General features: G+C 46.6%; 1 protein-coding gene and 1 long non-coding RNA gene across 5 annotated transcripts; one reads left to right on the forward strand and one right to left on the reverse strand.

Moving 5' to 3' along the window:
• LOC125621891 (uncharacterized) lies at positions 1-6381 on the reverse strand. The gene is made up of 2 exons (XR_012664876.1): positions 6187-6381; positions 1-398 (listed from the first exon to the last, which is right to left on the reverse strand). It is a non-coding gene; the product is annotated as an uncharacterized LOC125621891 (long non-coding RNA).
• Positions 5254-23205, forward strand: LOC125621876 (sterile alpha motif domain-containing protein 9-like). 4 transcript variants are annotated; one of them, XM_048819260.2, is made up of 6 exons: positions 5270-5387; positions 6291-6434; positions 6658-6820; positions 12440-12483; positions 15302-15348; positions 15742-23205. In XM_048819260.2, exons 5-6 carry the CDS (start codon positions 15345-15347, stop codon positions 20541-20543), a joined length of 4806 nt encoding a protein of 1601 aa, XP_048675217.2. In that variant the 5' UTR covers positions 5270-5387; positions 6291-6434; positions 6658-6820; positions 12440-12483; positions 15302-15344; the 3' UTR covers positions 20544-23205. The 4 variants fall into 4 exon arrangements, with proteins under 4 accessions (XP_048675218.2, XP_048675217.2, XP_048675214.2 ...); XM_048819257.2 differs by lacking the exon at positions 5270-5387 and adding an exon at positions 5453-5712; XM_048819261.2 differs by lacking the exon at positions 6291-6434 and having other exon boundaries at positions 5254-5387.
• Positions 23206-25983: the final 2778 nt, after the last annotated feature.

The following is a 25983-nucleotide window of genomic DNA, read 5'->3' on the forward strand; positions in this document are numbered from 1 at the left end:
TTCTTGGAACACACATTTACTCTTACTAGAAGAGGTGGTGGTACAACAAACACAGGTAGAGTTGTTGTCTGTTTTTCATTTCCCTCTAGAGTTAGGCGGGGGCCATGTGAAGCAGTTTGTTTATGTACACAGGGATGTCCCTTGAGTCCTCCTGAGAGACCTTGATGGAACATTCATGGAGGCACTCTGCAATCCTCTCCTGAAGGATTCTTGGGACGGCAGCCTTATTTCTTCCTCCATAGACACTTCCCTACGCCACTCTGCGATGACTTCGTCAGGCACCATTGCAGGTAACAGGCTAGCAGCATATGGGCCCAGACGGCTTCAGGACACCAGCAGCAGCTTCTCTGTGCTTTTGTTACTCTCAGGAGCGAGATATCGGCTAAAATCACCACCCCCTGTGGAAAACAGTGCCAGTATTCAGTGTCGTTGCCCTATATGTGTACCCATGGAAATAGGCTAAAATGTTATTGCTTCATACAACTGAACAATTCCTCCCACACCTCTGCTGGGCCATACTCACCATGGCTGGGACTAGCGATGGTGCTGGGCACAAGCACTCTGAAGCTGAAGTGTCAATAAGCATGTCTTGTTTAAAATTTAAGGGACCGAGTAAAGGGGGTTCCAAAACTTAACTTTTGCTTCCAGTTGTGACTATAGACATGATACCTGTGTGTGTCTTATCTGTAGCTGCTGCCATTGTGGCCTTGAGGGAGCCTTCCACCACACCCATGGAATATCTGAGCCAAATGAGGAGACGAAAGAAGAGGATACTGGAGGACATATTCCCTGAGAGCCTGGAAGCTTGTGCTGCATCAAACCATGAACAGAGGGGCCTGGAGTTCCCTCTTACTGCTGCATGGCCAGAGTCGGAACGCCTGTTCCTTGGTGCTCTTAGCTTGCTATGTGTACTGTGTTTTCACTTGTTTTTTCCTTGTATGTAGTTTTTTTTGTTTTGTTTTTTTCTTTCTCTAGTTGTAATTCGTTATCCGTTCATAGTTGTTAGTTAGCGTTTTGGACTTTCCTTCCCTTTGCAGGACTCTTCCCCAGCCCGGGCACGATGCCCAGGCAAGACAGGTTTAAGTACTGCGCTTCGTGCCGTCACTCCTTCTCTGGGAGTGACTAGCACCAACGTTGCCTCCACTGCTTGGGCAAAGACCATATCGCCGCTTGCTGCTCCATTTGCTGATCGTTCCCGGCTTGGGAGCTTTGCCTCATGGAAGAAGCGATGCAGCCACATGCCCCTTCGGATCCAATGCATTTAGTAATGTTGTATTACACCACTGTGGGTTTGGCTCTGCTGGCTACAGTCTCAAGCTCAACAGAGTGAAAGCTCCCTCTGCCACTTGTTTCAGATCTAGAGTCTCTAAGAACACATGAAGACTAAGGAAAGTAACACATACATTCACTAGAACAACTTCTTTAATAAAATTGCTAAAAGTTACCAACAATGAATATCCAAGCAGAGATAAATCCTACTATATCTATGCACTTATTATAGCTATAGTCATACTCATATCCTCCTAGATAGTATGAGAGTTTGCTGGGTCTCTCATGGATTGATCATCAGTAGACGGAGGGTTCCTGCTGGAGTTTTCCCAGGGGGAGCTCAATTTTCCCAATCTGGGCACCCTCTTTTATAATGTGATTCTGACTATACCTCATATCCTGTGCATGTGTGTGAAAGTGTCAGCCTTCTTTTCCCTAATTGTATTGTGTCCCCTGAGAATATTGGGGTACCCTGTTTTCCATAGGTTGTGTATAGTTCCTTTTATGCTCAGCACTGACGCACAACCTGTATCCAGTGGTTAAGGAACACGTTAAAAAAAAAAAAAAAAAAAAAAAGTACCTCTAGGGCATTTTGTAATCTAAAATTAATCTTGCAGCTAATTTTTTGCAATACCACTCATTGCTACAATTTTTAATCTTGTGACATCGGGTTATTCTTCAGTCACTTACTTACATCAAGCATTTCTTAACTCTAAGGGCTAATCTAAACTCATACCGGCCTCAGGCTGTAGGCCTTGTGTTTCAGCCCTACTTAGTTAGATACCTCATACAGATTCGTCTCTTCCAACTACTAACCAATCTTATACTTCTATAATCCTAACATTATACCACCCACAATAAATGAATGATAAAATAATTGGCTACAATTAGAAAGTCAATGGAGAGCTCCATTTTAGCACCTCCTTTTACTTACTTACTTACCCACCCACGCATTCCAGGTGGCAGCAGGGGCTGAATTCCTCCCACTACCACTCCATACTATGGGACAGGAAGGAAAACCACAGCTTCACCTACACTGGCCTGCAAGAGCCATGGTTGCTGTAGGGTAGCCGAAATAGCCATAAATGTTCTTTCCCCTTGTTAAATTCTTTTCTGTTCTTTTATTTCAGAAGTTTTTATTGTAGTTGGTTTTTAGTTGCAACATAGCACTTGTGCACTGGTTTGGGTACACAATAAAAATCTATTTTTTTGGAGACATGCATCTTTATTACTTCACAACATATGCTGTGAAATGGCTAAGGCTATTGAAAGCATGTTATTGTGCAGGCTGATGGAACACAGAGGAGCATTGACAAACTGTGTAATAATTATAAAGGTACAGCAAGCACCACAAAATTAATAGGTGCATTCATTAATAAAGGTATACCAAGCACCACAATCAGCCCCCAAACAGTCTGGGCCAGGTAAAGTACAGGCCTCTACACCGCATTAAGGAAAGTCTCTTTCAATTTCAAGCACTTCCTCAGCCACATAGCACTGTGTTAAGCTCTTGTATCTGACTGAACTCAGAGGCCCTCTGCCCTGGCTGCACCCTTCCCCCACCTTGCCTCACAGATCTCATGCAGGACACAATAGGCAGCTATAACCACTGGGATATCTTTGGTGTTCCTTACTAACAAGACTGGATCGGAATGACAGCATCCCTTCAGCTTACCAAAAGCATGTTCAACTGTCCTGCACCTGCTGACTGACTCTTTCCTTGGTGCTGTCGAGGTGGCTGGTGTGGAGTTTGATGAGTGAGGGGAGCAGGAGGTAGGCTGGGTCCCCTGGGATTACTGTTGCCATTTCAACACTGCCCTTGGTAACCCACAGCTCAGGAAAGAATGTCACTGTTTGCAGCTTTCTGAACAGCCCCTGTGGTCTTAAAGATATGCGCCTCATGCAATGTCTGTGACCAGCCAACGCAGATGTTGGTGAAGCATCCCTAGTGATCCACCAATGATTGCCTAACCATAGAAAAGCAGCCCTTCCTGTGCATGCACACTGTGGCAAAGTGGGTTGGTTTCAAAATTGGGATATGTGTACCAGCTGTGGCCCCAGTTCAGGAACCCCATTGCTGTGACTCCATCCATTATGTCCTGCATTTTACTGAGCATCACAGACCTGCATAGCGGAAGGTGATGCATGGCCCTGCACACCTGCATGACAATGGTCCCCACTGTGGCTTTTCAAACTCCAAAATGATTGCCCACTGACCAGTAGCAATTGGGCATGGCAAGCTTCTGAGTCCCAACTCCCGTCTCGACTGTCAGTCCAGCTGTCACGCTGGCATCCCTGTGCTGAAGGCCTGGCGTGAGCGCAGCCAGCTCCCTGGCCTTTCCCTTCAGCCACTGCTCGTCAACCCAAACCCACGTTACGCTGTGAGCCCCACCACGCTGCTCATGTCTCGGGCTCAGGCGTGGCACCCATAGAATCATAGAATATCAGGGTTGGAAGGGACCCCAGAAGGTCATCTAGTCCAACCCCCTGCTCGAAGCAGGACCAATTCCCAGTTAAATCATCCCAGCCAGGGCTTTGTCAAGCCTGACCTTAAAAACCTCTAAGGAAGGAGATTCTACCACCTCCCTAGGTAACGCATTCCAGTGTTTCACCACCCTCTTAGTGAAAAAGTTTTTCCTAATATCCAATCTAAACCTCCCCCACTGCAGCTTGAGACCATTACTCCTTGTTCTGTCATCTGCTACCATTGAGAACAGTCTAGAGCCATCCTCTTTGGAACCCCCTTTCAGGTAGTTGAAAGCAGCTATCAAATCCCCCCTCATTCTTCTCTTCTGCAGGCTAAACAATCCCAGCTCCCTCAGCCTCTCCTCATAACTCATGTGTTCCAGACCCCTAATCATTTTTGTTGCCCTTCGCTGGACTCTCTCCAATTTAGCCACATCCTTCTTGAAGTGTGGGGCCCAAAACTGGACACAGTACTCCAGATGAGGCCTCACCAATGTCGAATAGAGGGGAACGATCACGTCCCTCGATCTGCTCACTATGCCCCTACTTATACATCCCAAAATGCCATTGGCCTCAAGGGCACACTGCTGACTCATATCCAGCTTCTCGTCCACTGTCACCCCTAGGTCCTTTTCCGCAGAACTGCTGCCTAGCCATTCGGTCCCTAGTCTGTAGCTGTGCATTGGGTTCTTCCGTCCTAAGTGCAGGACCCTGCACTTATCCTTATTGAACCTCATCAGATTTCTTTTGGCTCAATCCTCCAATTTGTCTAGGTCCTTCTGTATTCTATCCCTCCCCTCCAGCGTAGCTACCACTCCTCCCAGTTTAGTATCATCCGCAAATTTGCTGAGAGTGCAATCCACACCATCCTCCAGATCATTTATGAAGATATTGACCAAAACCGGCCCCAGGACCGACCCTTGGGGCACTCCACTTGATACCGGCTGCCAACTAGACATGGAGCCATTGATAACTACCCGTTGAGCCTGACAATCTAGCCAGCTTTCTACCACCTTATAGTGCATTCTTCCAGCCCATACGTCCTTAACTTGCTGACAAGAATACTGTGGGAGACCGTGTCAAAAGCTTTGCTAAAGTCAAGAAACAATACATCCACTGCTTTCCCTTCATCCACAGAACCAGTAATCTCATCATAGAAGGCGATTAGATTAGTCAGGCATGACCTTCCCTTGGTGAATCCATGCTGGCTGTTCCTGATCACTTTCCTCTCATGCAAGTGCTTCAGGATTGATTCTTTGAGGACCTGCTCCATGATTTTTCCAGGGACTGAGGTGAGGCTGACTCACCCAGTCTACAGCTGCTCTGCGAAGGCCACCAACAGAATTGGTTTTCGCTGTGGCCTACAGCAGCGTGGCCTCTGGGAGCCAGCGGGGTGGGTGGGGGGGCTGTGCAAGAAAAGCAAACATCTGCAGCGCCCAGAGGTTGGTAGGGGTAAGCAGACCCGCTAGCTGAGCCCACAGCCGTGACTGGGGGGGTGGGGGGGGTGTCTTTAAACCCAGTTTAAAGCGCAGGCGCTTCCCCATCACAGTGACTGGCACCCATTGCAGGGCGGCTGCATGTCTCCCAGCCGGCGCGAGAGGAAGGGTAGCGAAGGACGCAGAAAAGCAGCAGCTTTAGGAGCAGCCAGGCGGGTGCGAGCCGAGCGCTGGGACCAAGCCAGGGGCCGGGTGCCAGGGGCCGACCATACCCCGGGTCAGGCTCGGGAACAGGCGCAAGCTGGGCGCTGAGCAGCGGCTGGGAAGCGCAAGTGAAAGCCTGGGGGGGGGCCGGTCTTTTTAGCGCCATTTATTTTTAACTGCGTGGGGGAGGGCGTGACATGGCCACCAGCTCGGCAGCCGCGTGTCTCGCTCCCCACCCGCCCTTCTGGGCGCGACAGAGCCGGGCGAGCCCGCCCCGAGAGCGGCTGCACACCCGCGGCTCCTCGCTCGGGGCTGCGGACGGGGCACTCGGCGACGGGTGAGGCAGCCCCGGGCGCTGGAGCTGCAGGGGGCTTTGGGGAAGCGTCGCCCCCGCCCTGCCGGGGCAACTGCTGGGCGGCTCCCCGGGAAGAGTCACGCGGGGCCGTGCGGCCCGGCCCGGGGAATTCCAGCGCGGGGGCCCCACTGCCAGAGGCGCCGAGCCCCGGCACGTCGTCCCCGGGGGCCCAGCCCGGGTCTCTCCCCGGTGCCTGGTCCCTGGCCGTCAAATGGCAGAACCGGGCACTGAGCACCGTGCCCGCCGGGGGGAGGGGTGTCCCCATCCTCTGCACCAGCCCTGGGCCTATGGGGCGAAATCGGGCTGTGCCCCGGGCTTTGCTGCAGGCTGGGATTTTCGGTGGGCCCGTGGGCTGCTGATGGTGACATTGGGGGCTGGGCTAAGGGCCATTAACACCCCCCCCATTGGGCTGACCCTGACCCCAGTTCGGGTGGTCTCTGGAGCCCATCCCCTCACCTGGCAAACAACCCCCAAACGCCTCCATTTCCACGGTCGAGCTTTGCTGCCCCTCGTGGCGAGCTTTAGCCAGGACTGTCAAAAATAACTTTCGTTTCCTCAAGTGCTCTGGCTGCCTTGTCAGCTCCCCTTGCACGGCCGCCGTGGAATTGACGTTCCCACTCTACTCCCGGGGAAGGGGTTTCACTGCATCAGGCCCCCCCCCCCCCCGAGGGGCTGTGAAGCGCTCACCTAAAAAGAATTTTTTTGTAAGTATTTGTACAGCCTTGGAGTTGCTTTTGCAAAATAATTCGGGGGAGGGGTGTGATTGCATAGATAGCAGCTACTCATCGCTCTCTCACATCTGTTCCAGGGTCTTGCTGTTTACTTAAATGTGTGCATTTGTTCCCCATTCCTTTTTAAGCCCCTATCACCAATCTCTCCCCCCCGTCCCAATAGCCCGCTGACCCTTCTCCCCTGTCTCCTTCACAGGAATTGGACCATCCTTCTCCAGTTCTATACTCACCTCTCCATCTACTCTCCATCAAAGTTTTAGGACCAAGGGTTTCTCATCTCTCCAAAAACAAGGCTGGTTCAAATCAGGGGCCCTGCTTAACTTGCCTTTTTGCTGCAGGCTCTCTCTTTATTCACTCTAAGCCCTGGTCTACACTAGGACTTTAGATCGAATTTAGCAGCGTTAAATCGATTTAAACCTGCACCCGTCCACACAATGAAGCCCTTTATTTCGACTTAAAGGGCTCTTAAAATCGATTTCCTTACTCCACCCCTGACAAGTGGATTAGCGCTTAAATCGACGTTGCCGGCTCGAATTTGGGGTACTGTGGACACAATTCGATGGTATTGGCCTCCGGGAGCTATCCCAGAGTGCTCCATTCTGACCGCTCTGGACAGCGCTCTCAACTCAGATGCACTGGCCAGGTAGACAGGAAAAGAACCGCGAACTTTTGAATCTCATTTCCTGTTTGGCCAGCGTGGCAAGCTGCAGGTGACCATGCAGAGCTCATCAGCAGAGGTGACCATGATGGAGTCCCAGAATCGCAAAAGAGCTCCAGCATGGACTGAACGGGAGGTACGGGATCTGATCGCTGTTTGGGGAGAGGAATCCGTGCTATCAGAACTCCGTTCCAGTTTTCGAAATGCCAAAACCTTTCTGAAAATCTCCCAGGGCATGAAGGACAGAGGCCATAACAGGGACCCGAAGCAGTGCCGCGTGAAACTGAAGGAGCTGAGGCAAGCCTACCAGAAAACCAGAGAGGCGAACGGCCGCTCTGGGTCAGAGCCCCAAACATGCCGCTTCTATGATGAGCTGCATGCCATTTTAGGGGGTTCAGCCACCACTACCCCAGCCGTGTTGTTTGACTCCTTCAATGGAGATGGAGGCAATACGGAAGCAGGTTTTGGGGACGAAGAAGATGATGATGAGGAGGAGGTTGTAGATAGCTCACAGCAAGCAAGCGGAGAAACCGGTTTTCCCAACAGCCAGGAACTGTTTCTCACCCTAGACCTGGAGCCAGTACCCCCCGAACCCACCCAAGGCTGCCTCCTGGACCCAGCAGGCGGAGAAGGGACCTCTGGTGAGTGTACCTTTTAAAATACTATACATGGTTTAAAAGCAAGCATGTGAAAAGATTACTTTGCCCTGGCATTTGCGGTTCTGCCTTTGCAAAAGGTTTCTGGGGAGGGCAGCCTTATTTCGTCCTTCATGGTAGGACACTTTACCACTCCAGGCCAGCAACACGTACTGGGGAATCACTGTAGAACAAAGCATTGCAGTGTATGTTTGCTGGCATTCAACCAAAATCCGTTCACGCGGTGGGAGGAGGCAAAATGCGACCTTGTAACGAAAGCACATGTGCTATGTATGTAATGTTAACTTTCAAGGTTTACCCTGAAAGAGTGTAGCCACTGTTTTATAAAATGTGTCTTTTTAAATACCGCTGTCCCTTTTTTTTTCTCCACCAGCTGCATGTGTTTCAATGATCACAGGATCTTCTCCTTCCCAGAGGCTAGTGAAGCTTAGAAAGAAAAAAAAACGCACTCGCGATGAAATGTTCTCCGAGCTCATGCTGTCCTCCCACACTGACAGAGCACAGACGAATGCGTGGAGGCAAATAATGTCAGAGTGCAGGAAAGCACAAAATGACCGGGAGGAGAGGTGGAGGGCTGAAGAGAGTAAGTGGCGGGCTGAAGAGAGTAAGTGGAGGGCTGAAGACAGGGCTGAAGCTCAAAGGTGGCGGCAGCGTGATGAGAGGAGGCAGGATTCAATGCTGAGGCTGCTGCAGGACCAAACCAGTATGCTCCAGTGTATGGTTGAGCTGCAGCAAAGGCAGCTGGAGCACAGACTGCCACTGCAGCCCCTCTGTAACCAACCGCCCTCCTCCCCAAGTTCCATAGCCTCCTCACCCAGACGCCCAAGAACACGGTGGGGAGGCCTCCGGCCAACCAGCCACTCCCCCACAGAGGATTGCCCAAAAAAAAGAAGGCTGTCATTCAATAAATTTTAAAGTTGTAAACTTTTAAAGTGCTGTGCTTAAAGTGCTGTGTGGCATTTTCCTTCCCTCCTCCACCACCCCTCCTGGGATACCTTGGTAGTCATCCCCCTATTTGTGTGATGAATGAATAACGAATGCATGACTGTGAAGCAGCAATGACTTTATTGGCTCTGCAAGCAATGATTAAAGGGAGGAGGGGAGGGTGGTTAGCTTACAGGGAAGTAGAGTGAACCAAGGGGCGGGGGGGTTCATCAAGGAGAAACAAACAGAACTTTTACACCGTAGCCTGGCCAGTCATGAAACTGTTTTTCAAAGCTTCTCTGATGCGTACCGCGCCCTCCTGTGCTCTTCTAACCGCCCTGGTGTCTGGCTGCGCGTAACCAGCAGCCAGGCGATTTGCCTCAACCTCCCACCCCGCCATAAACGTCTCCCCCTTACTCTCACAGATATTGTGGAGCACACAGCAAGCAGTAATAACAGTGGGAATATTGGTTTCGCTGAGGTCTAAGCGAGTCAATAAACTGCGCCAGCGCGCCTTTAAACGTCCAAATGCACATTCTACCACCATTCTGCACTTGCTCAGCCTGTAGTTGAACAGCTCCTGACCACTGTCCAGGCTGCCTGTGTACGGCTTCATGAGCCATGGCATTAAGGGGTAGGCTGGGTCCCCAAGGATACAGATAGGCATTTCAACATCCCCAACAGTTATTTTCTGGTCTGGGAATAAAGTCCCTTCCTGCAGCTTTTGAAACAGACCAGAGTTCCTGAAGATGCGAGCATCATGCACCTTTCCCGGCCATCCCACGTTGATGTTGGTGAAACGTCCCTTGTGATCCACCAGAGCTTGCAGCACTATTGAAAAGTACCCCTTGCGGTTTATGTACTCGGCGGCTTGGTGCTCCGGTGCCAAGATAGGGATATGGGTTCCGTCTATGGCCCCACCACAGTTAGGGAATCCCATTGCAGCAAAGCCATCCACTATGACCTGCACATTTCCCAGGGTCACTACCCTTGATATCAGCAGATCTTTGATTGCGTGGGCTACTTGCATCACAGCAGCCCCCACAGTAGATTTGCCCACTCCAAATTGATTCCCAACTGACCGGTAGCTGTCTGGCGTTGCAAGCTTCCACAGGGCTATCGCCACTCGCTTCTCAACTGTGAGGGCTGCTCTCATCTTGGTATTCATGCGCTTCAGGACAGGGGAAAGCAAGTCACAAAGTTCCATGAAAGTGCCCTTACGCATGCGAAAGTTTCGCAGCCACTGGGAATCGTCCCAGACCTGCAACACTATGCGGTCCCACCAGTCTGTGCTTGTTTCCCGAGCCCAGAATCGGCGTTCCACAGCATGAACCTGCCCCATTAGCACCATGATGCATGCATTGTCAGGGCCCATGCTTTCAGAGAAATCTGTGTCCATGTCCTGATCACTCACGGGACCGCGCTGACGTCGCCTCCTCGCCCGGTATCGCGTTGCCATGTTCTGGTGCTGCATATACTGCTGAATAATGCGTGTGGTGGTTAATGTGCTCCTAATTGCCAAAGTGAGCTGAGCGGGCTCCATGCTTGCCGTGGTATGGCGTCCGCACAGAAAAAAGGCGCGGAACGATTGTCTGCCGTTGCTCTGACGGAGGGAGGGGCGACTGACGACACGGCTTACAGGGTTGGCTTCAGGGAGCTAAAATCAACAAAGGGGGTGCCTGTACATCAAGGAGTATTTCAGGCAGGACTGCACGGAGGGTTCCAATAAGAAATGGTGCACCTAAGTTATCGTTGTTATTGGAACAAGGAGGTTAGCCTGGCCTCTGATTGATACATGGCTAGATTTACCTCGCTGCACCTTCTCTGTGAGTGACTGCAGTGTGACCTAGAGGAATGAGTCCCCTAGACAGGGGAGGAGGCAAATGAGTACAAAACAAATCTGGTCTATTTCTTGTTTTGACCCACTCCATCTATCTTTTACATCTTTGGCTGGCAGCAGACGGTGCAGAAGGACTGCATGCCATCCACATCTCATGGCTGCTTGGCAGAAGATGGTACAGTACGCCTGCTAGCCATCCCCATCTCTTGCCTGCCTGGCAGAAGATGGTGCAATACGACTGCTAGCAATCCTCATCTCTTGCCTGCCTGGCAGAAGATGGTACAGTACGACTGCTAGCAGTCCGTATCGCCTGCCTGCTCACCATAAGACGGTTCAATAGGACTGACTGCAGGACTAAAGAGAATGACCTGGTCAAGTCACTCCAAATTTAGTCCCTGCGCCCATGTCTGCCCAGGCGCTCCCAGCCGACGCGGCCAGGAGCACCTCGGACACGATGAGGACGACTACCAATCGTATTGCACCGTCTGCTGCCAGAAGGCAAGGGGTTGCTGCTACTGTGCAGCAAAGCCGTACCGCGTCTGCCAGCACCCAGGAGACATAGGGTGACGGTTACCTGAGCGGGCTCCATGCTTACTGTGGTATGGCGTCTGCACAGGTAACTCAGGAAAAAAGGCGCGAAATGATTGTCTGCCCTTGCTTTCACGGAGGGAGGGAGGGAACGGGGGCCTGACGACACGTACCCAGAACCACCCGCGACAATGTTTTAGCCCCATCAGAGCGCTCCATTGTGACTGCTCTGGACAGCACTCTCAGATGCCCGATTGTTTGCCATTGCTCTGACGCTGGGAGGGGCGCTTACAGGGTTGGCTTCAGGGAGCTAAAATCAACAAAGGGGGTGGCTTTACATCAAGGAGTATTTCAGGCAGGACTTCACAGAGGGTTCCAATAAGAAATGGTGCACCTAAGTTATTGTCCTTATTGGAGCAAGAAGGTTAGCCTGGCCTCTGATTGATACATGGCTAGATTTACCTCGCTGCACCTTGACTGCAGTGTGATCTAGAAGAATGAGTCCCCTAGACAGGGGAGGGGGGGGAAGCAAATGAGTACAAAACAAATCTGGTCTATTTCTTGTTTTGACCCACTCCATCTATCTTTTACATCTTTGGCTGGCAGCAGACGGACTGCATGCCATCCACATCTCATGACTGCTCGGCAGAAGATGGTACAGCACGACTGCTAGCAGTCCGTATCGCCTGCCCGCTCACCATAAGACGGTTCAATAGGACTGACTGCAGGACTAAAGAGAATGACCTGGTCAAGTCACTCCAAATTTAGTCCCTGTGCCCATGTCTGCCCAGGCGCTCCTGATCGACCTCACAGAGGCGACCAGGAGCACCTCAGACATGACGATGACGGCTACCAGTCGTACTGTACCGTCTGCTGCCACAAGGCAAGGGGTTGCTGCTACTGTGTAGCAATGCCGTACCGCGTCTGCCAGCACCCAGGAGACATAGGGTGACGGTTACCTGAGCGGGCTCCATGCTTGCCATGGTATGGCGTCTGCACAGGTAACTCAGGAAAAAAGGCGCGAAATGATTGTCTGCCCTTGCTTTCACGGGGGGAGGGAGGGAACGGGAGGCTGACGATATGTACCCAGAACCACCCGCGACAATGTTTTAGCCCCATCAGGCATTGGGATCTCAACCCAGAATTCCAATGGGCAGCGGAGACTGCGGGAACTGTGGGATAGCTACCCACAGTGCAACGCTCCGGAAGTCGACGCTTGCCTCGGTACTGTGGAAGCGCTCCGCCGAGTTAATGCACTTAATGCACTTAGAGCATTTACTGTGGGGACACACACACTCGAATTTATAAAACCGATTTCTAAAAAACCGACTTCTATAAATTCGACCTTATTCTGTAGTGTAGACATACCCTTAGGAGTCTTCTGCCTTTAAACCTGAATTCACATCCCTGAAGCAGGTAAGAGCCTGGAATTGCCACTAAGGAACTGGATCTCAGGTGTGTAGAAACCTTGCACTACAGGGTATTTGCCACCAGGAACAAGCTGGGATGTGAACTCATTTTTTACACAGACAGCACAGCCCCTTGTGTAAAATATAAGCCAGGGAAATAGGGCTGGGACTGTATTTGATAGCTAACTATGCATAGACTTTCTCAAGAAACCTGTGGAATTAACTGCCAAAACCCCTGGTTAAAGTGGCAGTCAGGTTGCCCAGCACAGCCTCCTGCCCTTCCAACTTCCAGAAAGTTGAGTGCCCCCCATGCTTAAACCTCTGGGTGCACTTGTATCTACAGGGCAGCACATATGGCTGTCACACCCACCAAGTCACTGGGTCGCTAAGGTGGTTTAACACTGCTGAGGTTGCTATTAAGTTGCATTGCTTTTGTTTGGTTTTGTTCCTTGGTTACAATGCAAGTGGATGAAGCTGGAGTGTGTATTGTCTTATTTAGCCTAGCAAAGTTAAGGCTGAGGGGATAGGATTGCTGTCTGTGAAAACACCAGGGAGGGAGAAGGGATCTTTAAACTTGAGGACTGGTGTCTATAAACTGGCCATGAATACATTTAGGCTGGAAATTAGAAGGTTTCTCACCACCAACAGAGGTCCTGGACCCCCCCCCCCCCAACAGGAATAGTGGGAGCAAACAATCGTAATAGTTTTAAAATGGAACTTGATACTTTTATGAACAGGATTATACAATGGGGTGGCCTGTGCTAGCCAGGGACTGGCCTCAATGACCCAGATGGTCCCTTCCAGTCCTATGAATTGATTTTCAGTACCTGTTGGAGGTGTCAGAGTGCATTAGCACAGTCCTGTAGGCAGTATGAAGGCAATGAGGCATGGAGACGACTCTTCTCTTCTGATGTCTATGATTGTAAGGTTTTGGGTGGCTGGCTGTGTGCTTCTGCAACCTGAACTGTCACTAAAAGAAGGGGAAAATTTTTTCTAACAGTTTAGGCTTATCTGTATGGGCCATTTTAATCCAGCCCTTGAGCTCCCGCTGAGGAGCAGGGTTTGGGGCTTGCCCCGCTCCGAGGCTCCAGTCAGGGAGCGTGGTGGTGGTGATGGGGCACTCCACACAGCTCCTGAAAGCAGTGGCATGGCCCTCCCTGGCTCCTATGCATAGGGGCAGCCGGGGGCTCCACTCTGCACGCTGCCCCCGCCCCAAGCGCCACACCCACAGCTCCCATTGGCCGGGAACTGCAGCCAATGAGAGCTTCAGGGGTGGTGCCTGAGGACAGGGCAGCATGCACAGCCGCCTGGCCGCGCCTCGGTGAAGGAGCCAGAGAAGAGACATGCCGCTGCTTCCAGGAGCTGCTTGAGGTAAGCGCCGCCCAGAGCCTGTGCCCCTGAGCCAACCCCGGACCTCAGCCCTTATCCCCCTCCCACCCTCCGAACCCCTCGATCCCAGCCTGCAGCACCCTCCTGCACCCCAAACCCCTCATCCCCAGCCCCACTCCAGAGCCCACACCTCCAGCTGGACCCTTCCCCTTGGAACACACTATAGCATACACCCCTCTGGTTGCACACTAACTCATCATCTAGCCAAGCCCTAAAACTCACCATGGGATGCCAATCAGACCCAATGATAATTTCTTCCTACCCATAGGCAAGCGTCTCGCAAATGAGAAAATGTATCCAGCTCACTCTCTTGGAGATGCAGATGCAGTGAGATGAGCAGGAGGTTCTGTGATACAGGAGATTAGTCAAGGATTAAGTCCTGTCTATGTAGCACTATTTGAGAGGTGGACCCATTATCACTGTCGTTATCAATATTAATTTGGCTTCATTAACATGCCATGTTTGGCTAAAAAAGAGGTGGAATGGGGGAAATCTAAGGTGTTTTCCCAATTTTGCAAGCTACAGGCTGTTTGAGTGCAGCACTTGGCAGACAGGTTACTTAGCCCTGGTCCGCACTACAAACTGATGTTGCTATAACTATATCGTTCAGACTATAACTACGTCGGATCCACACCCCTGAGTGAGGCAGTTATACCAACCTAACTCCCGGTGTAGACAGCGCGATCTCAGCAGAAGAGCTTCTCCCGTCAACATAGTTACCGCGTCCTGGTCAGGTGGAGTACCTATGCTGACAGGAGAAGCTCTCCCATTGATGTACATAGTGTCTTCAGTAAGAGCTACAGTGGCAGGCTGCAGTGCTGTAAGTATAGACAAGCCCTCAGGGAAACAAGGTGGGTGAGGTTGTATCTTTTATTGGACCAACTTCTGTTGGTGAGAGAGACAAGTTTTCAAGCTTACACAGAGCTCTTCATGTCTTGGAAACTTAACCAGAGTGTCACAGCTAAATACAAGATGAAATAGATTGTTTAGCATAAGTAGTTAACCCATATTTCAAGGTATCATTCAAGGTGAAATGGCCTGTTAAGGCCTCTCCAGTCAAAGGGGGGAAAGGGGAGGGAGGAAACAGCTGGAGGGGAGTTAGTGGGTTATAGATTGTTGTAATAAGCATTAAATCCAGTGTCTCTATTCAGTCCATGATTTTTAGTGTCTAGAGAGTTACGAATTTAAGCTCCCAAGTTCATGACTAATGAGTTATGTTATTTTCTATGCATTACTGGATTTATTTTCCACCACTTTTATGTCAGACTATGAAAAGCAGAGTGCTAGATGGCAATCCAAGATTTTGAAAATGAAGAAATAATGTACATAAAAAGACAAATGGTGCAAAAAATTAATTACAGTATAGATAGAGTAAATCTGGATTACGTGGAAATGATTTTCTGAAACACATGTATGTATGTTTTCTTCTACTTTAGATCTTCATTTATCAGCAGGGGGATAAACCCACTTCAAGAGAAAATGGGTATGTACCTTGCTTTTAAGATATTTCCCCATAATTATTTTTAAACATATAAGTACAAGTAAATGGTCCACTGTATGGTACACAACTGTGAATCCTCTCAACAGCCCTGCAAGGTGGGTAAATAGGTATTATTCCCATTTTACAGATTGGGAAACTCAGACCCACAATGGCTCAGTGACTTGCCCAAGACTAGACAGCAAATGAGTGAGAGAATGTAGGAGTTCCTGATCCCCAGTTTTATACTCAATCCACCAACCCACGCATACATGCGCATGCTCGCTCTCAAGGAGGATTATAACTACAAGAACACAGCATGCTGAATTGCTCAGGGTGACCTCACGTTTTTTCTGATTTATTATTATTTATTTTTATTAAAACTTATTTTATTCTTAGACTACAAAACGTTACCTTTGGCTGAATGGAATGAGTGTCACGTCAGAGACTGGCTAGAGTCCATTGGAATAAAAGAAGAATATGTGAAAAAGCTATGGGAGGAAGAAGTAACAGGTCCAGTGCTTAGAAAAATAGATGAATCTTTTCTCAAAAGCATTGGTATGAAAAAAGGCCAAATCCATGTACTTATATGTGAAAGAAATGAACTTTTGGAATGTTTGAACAAAAAAGCAGGTATAGGGCAAGCAGATAATCCCAGTTTTAAGACTCCAGAAATCTTGAGTGACACTGGTAGAACAATTAATGCTCAGGGGGAAAAAATGAAAATCAGGAATTCTAACATGCCTACAACAGCTAATGTACCAGCTGAAAAGAGAGAATGTGGCTTGAAGAACATCCAAATCACACGGCCTAAAAATGTACCAAGTTCTCAAGTAACTTTTCACCAGCATGCAGCTTCCGAAACAGACATCTCTGGTCCACTAGAAGAGTCTAGCAGGGAAGACACAGAAAAATCAGTGTCTACTTTTGGCAGGACAGAAAATGGAAAAAGTCATTCAATGCATAAAAAAAGAGTTGAAGCTTTAACTCTGAGCAGATTTCGACCATTTGGTACTCAAGATATTAATTTTAAGTATGTGAAAAACACAGTCCTTTCTCCTGAAACAGGAGTCATTGATTTGATCACCCCTTGCCATGAATACAAATCCTTTGCAATTGCTGCGGAACTAGACAGACCACTGCTTGAAGCAAAGTTTGCCTTTGAAGTGATTCGATTTGGCTCAGCCTGCATGAATATCCGAAGTAATGGAACGATACACTTTGGTGTCATGGACAGGTTTGAAGGTGACAAGGATTATGAACATGGGCAGATAATAGGTGTGCCAGTCAGACACAGAGACATCTATGTTGATGCATTGGATAAAAACATTGCAAAATGTTTCAATGCATCTGACCAAGAAGCTGCAAGAATATGCATTCACCCTCCTGTTTTTATTGAAGTGATTGAGAAGGACATTCAAGACCAACGCTTTGTGGTGGAGGTTGACATTGAACCATCATCCAGTACAGTGAAGGGGAAGATTTTTCAAGTACGCTTACCTAGATTTAATGAAAACAGCAATAAGACAATATGTGAAAAAAATTCAGTTCTCTATCAAAGACTTAAGGCCAATTCTGAACCTCTAAAGAATGAAGAACAGTTAGTGGATTTTATTCAGGGTTTACAAGAGAGGGATATTAGAAGAGAAATGGCTGAGTCCTCCAGTAATGAAGACCTCATAGAAACTTCACAAGATTTAGGACGTAAGTTATTAGTCCTATTAAATGATGGCAAGAACTATATAGATGACTACCTGAGTTACATCCTTGTCACAAACAGATGCAGAAAGGAAGATCTTAAGTCTGTCAACTTTTTAATGCGCATGAATATTTTCTGTGTGTTTGATTTTGATGAGGATTCCAATGTGTCAGGTTTATATGCCAAGTACAAAGAGCATCATGCAACACATTTGCATTTTTTGCAAAATTATGCCAATGAAAGCAAGATGAACACCACTGAATTTAAAAAACATTTGGGCCTAGATGTTTACACCAGCTGGATATTTTGCAATGGACGCAGTGACTTCCTTGGTGATGAAAAACCTTGTGATGAAAATACTTGGATTAGAACTAAAAAGAAGTATCTTAAGAAAGCCATTTCTTTTATCTGTGATGAAATCCTTCCAAAGGGATCTTTTGTGGTACTTTTCCTACTATCATCACCTGTGGAGAAGCCAATTGTAGACACCTTCCAGGAATTCTATACAGAAATGAATGGTATGGATTATATCATGTGCATTGCAGAGTCCAAAGAAAATTATGAGAAGTGGGCTAACCTAGCTCAGGCATCTTGTAGCATTGAGACACTAGAACAGAGGAGCATTGTGGGCATGAAGCTAAGTCACGTAGATACCACTATTCAAAACATGATGCCATCTACAGTATGTCTCAGACGTTTACCAGTTTCCACAAGAGGTCTGTGTGTGCTTCCAACATTGGAAGAAGAGAAAATGTTTTCCCTTGAAATACTGTGTACAAATCAATGTGATGATATCAAACTGGATCTTCTGAGCACAAAAGAAATACAAGAGATAGAACAAACATTTTACCAAGGTAGAAAAGTCAGCTGGAAAAATTTCTGGCTTGCTGATAAAGGGGGCTGTGGAGATGTCATTGAACGTGATGCCTGCAGAGATGTTCATAAAATCTTAGATGGTATTTTGCACGAGAACAGAATCAGGTGGTCTGTGGCTAAACTACAAATATTTCATCAACCTGGAAGCGGAGGAAGCACCATTGCAAGGCAAGTACTATGGAAAAGAAGAAAGGATTTAAGATGTGCTGTGGTCAGATCTTCATATCCAGTTGCAACTGTCTCCCAACATGCAGTTAATTTTAGAGAATATGATGAAAATGACATGAAGAATTCTCTCCCAGTCCTCCTCCTTGTTGAAGACTACGATGAAGATTATCTAGATGAATTAAAGAATGATTTAATGGATGCAATGGCAGCTCGAAGAGGTCATTCATCCAAGCCTTGTTTCATCCTCATGGGCTGTAAACGATCTAATGTCCCTGAAAAGCTTTGCAAAGCTTCTCCCCTCGATACAGTTGCTGTCACTCACAAACTCTCAGACCAAGAGAAACACCTGTTTAAAACCAAAATTGAAAAGCTTGAAGAGCAGAAAGACTTCAAGCCTGAATTTATGATTACGTTTGTCTTGATGAGTAAGGAGTTTAAGGAAACATATGTCACAGAGTTTGTAGAGCACTGGAAGGAAGGCATAGACCTTTCCTCCCCTGTTACTAGTTTGATGAAGTATGTTGCTTTGCTCAATTCCTATGTACATGGTTCATATATTTCATTATCACACTGTGAAGCTTTTCTAGGGCTCGGGGCATATACAGAAAAGAGAGAGTATGATTTCAAAAACAACTTAAGTGAACAGGCAAGACTTATTTTCATTGAATTAAGAGCAAATACCACCTATATTTCATGTGTTCAAATAATACATCACCTGGTTGCTAAGGAAATTCTGCATCAACTCTCAGGAAGTGAGCCTCAAAGTCAAATTGCAATGAATCTTCTCCAGGAAAAAATGCTTTTTCAGCACAGATTTGGACGGGAAGAGTTCATAAAATTCATCAGAGATCTGTTCATACGACGTGACAAGAAAAGCAGGGGAGACAATACTGACAGCCTCTTCTCTCCATTCATTGAGCATGTCTGTAAGGTTGAAAACTGTGAAAAAGCTATAGAGGTTTTAAAAACTGCATACGAATGCCTGGGAAAAGATGCCTACTTTGCCCAGCAGCTTGCTCGACTGCATTACCATCATGAGAAATTTGAGGATGCAGAATATTGGGCAGGGGTAGCCAAATCTCATTTGCCATATGATTCTTTTATTTTGGATACAGAAGGTCAAGTGTACAGGAAATGGTTTAGTTCTACTGTGGACAAAGAGACAGATGGGGCCACGCCTGGTGAAGTCATTGAGATGATAGAAATTGCCCTTAAAGCTATGAAATGCTTCAGGGCTGCACAACAGGCTGCAAAGTCAGAGATCGACAACATGAACAATGCTGGATATTTTGGAGAGGTTGAAGTGGGATGTCGTCTACTAAAATTTCTGTCTACACTTGAGGTATTTCCCAGAAACACACAAGGGGAACATCCTGAGCTTATGCGTTATTTGCTAACAGACTACATTCCTGAGGAAATTAAAAAACCCTGGGGAAAGCTTCACAGTTGTTTAAAAGGCTTACGCCAGAAAATTTATAATGCTCTGGAATGGATTTCAGAAGACCTAAGTTACTTCCAAACAGATAAAAACCAGAACAAAGAAAATGAGGCAGTGGAGAAGGAAGAACAAGTTTACAATCCCAGAAAGTGGTTGAAAAGACAGTCTGAGGTGTATGCTAAGTTCTTTACCTCAGAGTATCCTATGGGAGAAAACAAAGCCGGACCTGAAACCCAACTCGTCAGACGTATGAACATTTATAAGTATGGTGGTGGCAGTGTCACTACCATGCTTTCATTGTTTTCAGATTCAAAGGATGAGAGGTCAGTTAAGAAGCTAGAAAAAATAATTAGCTTATATGCAGAAGACCCACAGAAAGGAAGCTTGGAGGACATTGATCTCATCAATTATATTTTGTGTCACATCACACTAGCATGTTTATCTCCTGGATCTTCCAAACTTCTTCCTTTTGAAACACTTAGAGAACTCAGCAATAGATTCTTTAAACAGAGAAGAACAGCATTTCCAGCAAGTGCCCATTTTTTGCTCACCTTACTGTACTGGCCAGATGATGCATTAGACAGAGAATCTAATCCGGATAAAAATGATATTCTCATAGCTGCTCTTCAGTCCATGAAGCACTTGTATGACATCAAGATGAAAAACGTTGCTCCAAGAAAAAAGAGAATCTACACACATTTTTTCCTGGGAAAAGGCAATGGTCTAGGAAAGTTTGTACACAAGACTAGGATTGATAAATTAATTGATGGCTCCCTAAATGAACGACGAATGAAGTGGCTACATGGAGATGTATGGAAAATAGGCAAAGTTCATAGTGTCTTAAAAAGAGTGAATGGCTGGACAGAAAAGGGGAAAGTATGTGCACGGGGTCATGTTGGGCCGATTCATATTTTGCCTTTACATTTTGATTCAGTGCCTCCAGGAAATGAAAATGTGACATTTTATTTAGGATTTTCATTTAGTGGGCTCGTTGCCTATGACATTCAGGTAAAAAAATAAAACAATTTGCTCCAAAAAATAAGGTACTTAGTGCATTAAGTTGAAATTCCCACTAGACTCAAAACATTGCAAGGTATTAAAGTTTTTTTCCTGTTATGTTCTCAGAACATAACAGGAAAAAAAAAGTCCACTGTCCAAAATGAGAACTAAATCTTTCTCTTAGAGCAAGTACAACTCTGACATAGTGTCATTAGTATCAACTGCCATATGCAATTTTCAAGTCATTGTTTTGTATCTGAATACTTTGTTTCAATGTAGCTGTCATGATTCAATTCCCCCTTAGGAAATTTTTAAGTTATTGTCTCTTGGAAAGGATGAAGAAAACTGGATATTCAACATAGAGAGGCTTCATCCTTTATTTGTATAAAACTGAAATGATATGTAAGTTTTCATATCAATAACACAAACTTAGAAACAAAATATGACCCAGCACTTATAAGAAGAAGAGTAGTGATGGAGCTGCTCCAAAATCTTGAATGCTAGGAAACCCTTTAAAATCTGTAATCATGGTGACTGAACTATTTTTGGTCATAGATTCATAGAAGATTAGGGTTGGAAGAGACCTCAGGATGTCAGCTAGTCCAACCCCCTGCTCAAAGCAAGTCCAACACCAAGTAAATCATCCCAGCCAGGGCTTTGTCAAGCTGGGCCTTAAAAACCTCTAAGGACGGCGATTCCTTCACCTCCCTAGGTAACCCATTCCAGTGCTCCACAACCCTCCTAGTGAAAAAGTTTTTCCTAATATCCAACCTAGACCTCCCCCACTGCAACTTGTTCTGTCATCTGCCATCACTGAGAACAGCCTATCTCCATCTTCTTTGGAATCCCCCCTTCAGGTAGTTGAAGGCTGCTATCAAATCCCCCCCTCACTCTTCTGCAGACTAAATAAACCCAGTTCCCTCAACCTCTCCTCATAACTCATATGCCCCAGCCCCTTTGCTTTTAAAATTAGTTTGCTTCATCAGTTAAGAGAGAGCAGCAGATTATTATTGCAGTCCTTGCTTTCAACTACGTGCAGGCAACTGGCTGGAATAAATGGAACCTATTAATATGCTTTTTAGATTGCCTTACATCTGTATTAGTTCCTTTCACCCACTAGTAAAATAATGTAGTTATATTTAAGAGTTTAACAGCAGCAATGTTCAACAACAGATAAAAGAGAAAGTAAAGAAGAATCCTGTATCTGATATTAACATCTAGTGGAATTTCAGGAGGCGGACTGAATGGAACTGGAATTTAAGTAGGTCTAACAACTCTGTTGTAACCCCCTCTAACTCCTATGCAGAATATCCTGGGAACTGTAATGGTCGTGTATAGTCAAGTTTTGTTGTTGTGGTTTTTTTTGTGGTGTTTGAAAGCCCAGAAGAAAGTAAGTAATTGTTTATCAATATGGAGCCAAATTCACCACTAGACTGAACATGTACCAACTTAAGTGACATCAATACTAGTCTTTACTGCAGTATGTGGACAGCAGATTCCACAGTAGTTAATACAGGTAATTAATTTTCCTTTTTTGACTTAGTAAATGAATTATTGGCAGATACAATCTTGGCTGTAATTAATTGCAACCTATAATTTGGTTTTGATCTTTTCAGGGAAAGTAAGAGGGAAGATTATATTTTAAGGTGACCCATATAAAGTACTTATGTATATTACCATATATAGATAGGTATATTATCATGCCATTTATAGTATAAGGAAAAAGCTAGCAGTATGGTGATCATATACAGACTAATGGTGTATGTCTTTTTTAATCTGTATTTATAAGTATTTTAACATTTTATAATTTTGGATTTAGTTTTAAGTTTTATTGTGATACTTATTGGTTTTTACAGATTGGCCCACAGCTAAGTCATGGAATCATAAAAATGTAGAGCTGGAAGGGACCTTGACAGGCCATCTACTCCAGCCACCCATGCTGAGGCAGGACCAAGTAAACCTAGACCATCCCTGGCAGCTGTTTGTCCAACTTGTTCTTAAAAACCTCCAATAATGGGGATTCCACAGCCTCCCTTGGAATCCTATTCCAGAGCTTAATTACTCTTATAGTTAGAAAGGTTTTCTTAATATCTAACCTAAATCTCCATTGGTGCAGTTTAAGCCCGTTGCTTCTTGTTCTACCTCCATTGGACATGGAGAACAATTGATAGCTATTAATAAACTATCTCTACCATACCAGTTATGTATATTACTATAGTACCATAACTATTCAGCACACTTCATCCGTTGTATAGTACCAGGCACACTAGCTGTGAAAGTTATCTGTATTAAATAACCAAATTCAATAAAGCAACAAAACATCTGTTGATTTTGGAGAGGAGAAATATAGTAGTTTGAAGATTTTTTTTTTTAAAAATAGAGAAGCATCATTACAATTTTACGAAGTTTGTCTATGGTAAGAAACTAAACTGAAGAAGTTCTAACACTGTGGAAGGCTAAATTCTTTAAGAAACTGTACTGCTTATTGTTACATCCTCCTGTTACTTAGTTTTAGGATTTACATGTATACTGATTTCCTAATGTAATTTGTTTGAACATATAGTTTTTATATTTTAACTTATTAATTTTGAAAAGACAAACACTGAGCACAAGTATCTTAACTGTACTGATTCATTGTCTGTTTTTATTGCACTTACTACAATACAGTGACTTCTATAAAGAATTCTTGGAGTTTGCATTTTGCTTCTTTCACAATTATTGCATTGTTACTACCTCACAAACATCCATGGAAGACTAAAATATCACTTGCTGTTAGTTTGACAAAAGAACCCTTTAACAGAAACCTAATTTGAGCTCTCTCTCTCACAGATATAAGACAGAGGGTAGTTAGATGAAAGGTTTCCCTAAAAAGGATGTTAGAGATACTCATTGACTAGGTACAACTAGTTAATATAAAAGTAGCTGAAAACTAAGCTTCTATTTTCCTATAAGCACTGATGAAGCCCAACTCCTCTGCTCAAAGTTTGGAAGAAGAAAGCTACAAAATGGGGATTGTTACAAAGGGCTTTTTAAAATTCATCTTATTTAATTTTACCTTACTATAAAAACCCATGCTGCATGCTTCTCCCTGCCTCCCACTGCCAAACAGCCACAAAGTGTTCCATGTTATTTAAACTGTAGAAATCGATTTAAATTCTCTTGGTAGAGACTTGAAAGGTTTAAACAGTTGGAGACTTGGAAGTTCTGGTGAATTTGTCTACAAGTCTGGGAAAGAGATAAGTCACTGTACACAGGTGCAGTAAGTCTGCTACTAAATATGCTCTGGGCCATTAAGGGGGCTTTTTGTGTCACTGTAGCCATATCCTCCCTGCCTGATCATCTTCATGACTTTGGGTATCAGGAGAAAGGCATAAAGTCGACCTTGAGACCAAGACACGCAGTAAGTATTCTGGAGGGACCCTGGCTGGCACCTGCTCTGGAACAGAAGAGAGGGTATTTGTTATTCTTGTTGGCGTTCAATAGATTTATTGTGGGGAAGGCCTATCTCTAAGAATGGAGTCCTTCAGCTACCAACCCTGACTGGCTGAGTACTGTCCATTAAGGTAATCTGTGAGACCGCTGTTTGTTCTTCTTCAATTGATTGCACATGTCCATTCCACTATAGGTGTACACGCATCCTGTACAAAGATATTGGACATTTTCCCCCCTCAGCAGTACCCAAACGGGTGGCGTGAATGCCCTGTTGCCACACACCACTGTGTGCTGGTGTAAGAGAGCAGAGCTTCCCCCAACCCACCAGAGTTCCTTCTTACCACCAGTGACAGTCGTCGGAGCGATCCAGGCTTGTTAATTCAAGTGCTTCCCTCACTCCTTTCTACATATAGATCCTGTTTGTTGTAAAATAGTAGTTTGTTAGTTTTAGACAGTTTTAGTGCTAATTCTCTGGTTTTGATCTCTTTTTGACTCCTTTTTTTCTCTTGGTACCAGAATGGTGCATCATTCATTGGGGTTTAAGTCCTGCTGAATCTGTATGAAACCCATGCTGGTCAGTGACCTGCACCCAGCCTGCTCAAAACGTTAGTGACAAATGTTACATTTGCAAAGCATTCAAGCCTCACTCAAGAAAAAAGATAGGCCGGTGAGGGTTAAGTGCTTCCTTATGGAGGCAGCATTTCACTCCCCTCAGAGGTGTCACATGGGGAAGGCGCCCCAAATACATCAGCTTCAGTGCAGAACCACTGGAGGCGTCTGTGGCTCCTTGGGACTGTTCCTTGGTACTAAAGAAAAAGCTTAGGCCTTCTGAAGGTTCAGTTCCTCTCTTGACCATAGGTGCCGACTTCACCGCTTTCCCCTGGGTGCCTGACCCTGCCTCTGCTCTCACTCCATCCCTTCCATATGGCCCTGGCCCAGTCCCGCCTCTTGCCACCCCTGGCCCGCCCCCTTTTCCCAAAGTCCCTGCCCCAACTCCGCCTCCTCCCTGCCCCTATTCCAACTCCTTCCCCAAATCCCCGCCAGCTGTTTGGTGGCGGCCGCGGGGAAGCGCTGGGAGGTAGGTGGAGGAACAGGGACTCGGCGCGCTCGAGGGAGGGGACCTTGGCTGCCAGTGGGTGCAGAGCACCCACTAATTTTTCCCCGTGGGTGCTCCAGCCCCGGAGCACCCATGGAGTTGGCAGCTATGCTCTTGACTGCATTGGTACCAAAGCCAGACAAAGGCAGAGACTTGACAAAGCATTTGGGCAAGAGACACATCCCCCCCAGAACGCTCGCCATCTCCCAGGAGGGGATAATAGCTTCCAGAGCTGGTGCCAGGTCTGACAAGGCCATCCACTGAATGACACTTGGCCAGCAGACAGTGCTGATCCCAACCCTCCTGGAGATGTATGCAGCTGCATGAGTCTTATTTAGCCCCTTGGTACTAATATCGCTGGCAGTGGAAGATGTGCAGCTGGTACCGATGTCCATTGCTCATACCTCACCATATCGAGCTCCTACAGTGCCACAACCCAAGCCTTTGCAAAAGCCCATGTTGACAAGAGGAAAGCCTCCCATGATTTCCCTGGTACTGCCATCTCCAGGCTCAGGTTACCTCTCCCTGGTTCCATCTGGATCTGCCCTTGCAATGGCAGAAGCATCTGACTCTCCTTCCTCAGACTCAGAAGTGTGGTGCTCTGTCTCCCACCCAGGATGGGGAACATAAGTCATTGGGACCATGGGTCATACAGCATCCCCAGCACTGGGCCTCGTTTAAGGATCAACAAGCTGGGCAAGGATGGGTCCCAGGCCCATATCAGTAGCCAGTCTGGATGCCATGGGGCATTCCCCTCCAACTAGGACCTCCCCTCAACCATCTCGCTCACTGAGAGTTCACCAGAGGCATTGTTACCAAAAAGCATCATTCCCTGGTACCCAGTATCAAGACTAGTACCAAGCAGCCAGCAGCCACTCAGGCACCTTCCCTGCCACAAGCCACAGACCAACCAACACCTCAGATGCATGTTGC

Source organism: Caretta caretta, chromosome 14 (assembly GCF_965140235.1).
Source record: "Caretta caretta isolate rCarCar2 chromosome 14, rCarCar1.hap1, whole genome shotgun sequence".
NCBI classification, from domain to species: Eukaryota; Metazoa; Chordata; order Testudines; family Cheloniidae; genus Caretta; species Caretta caretta.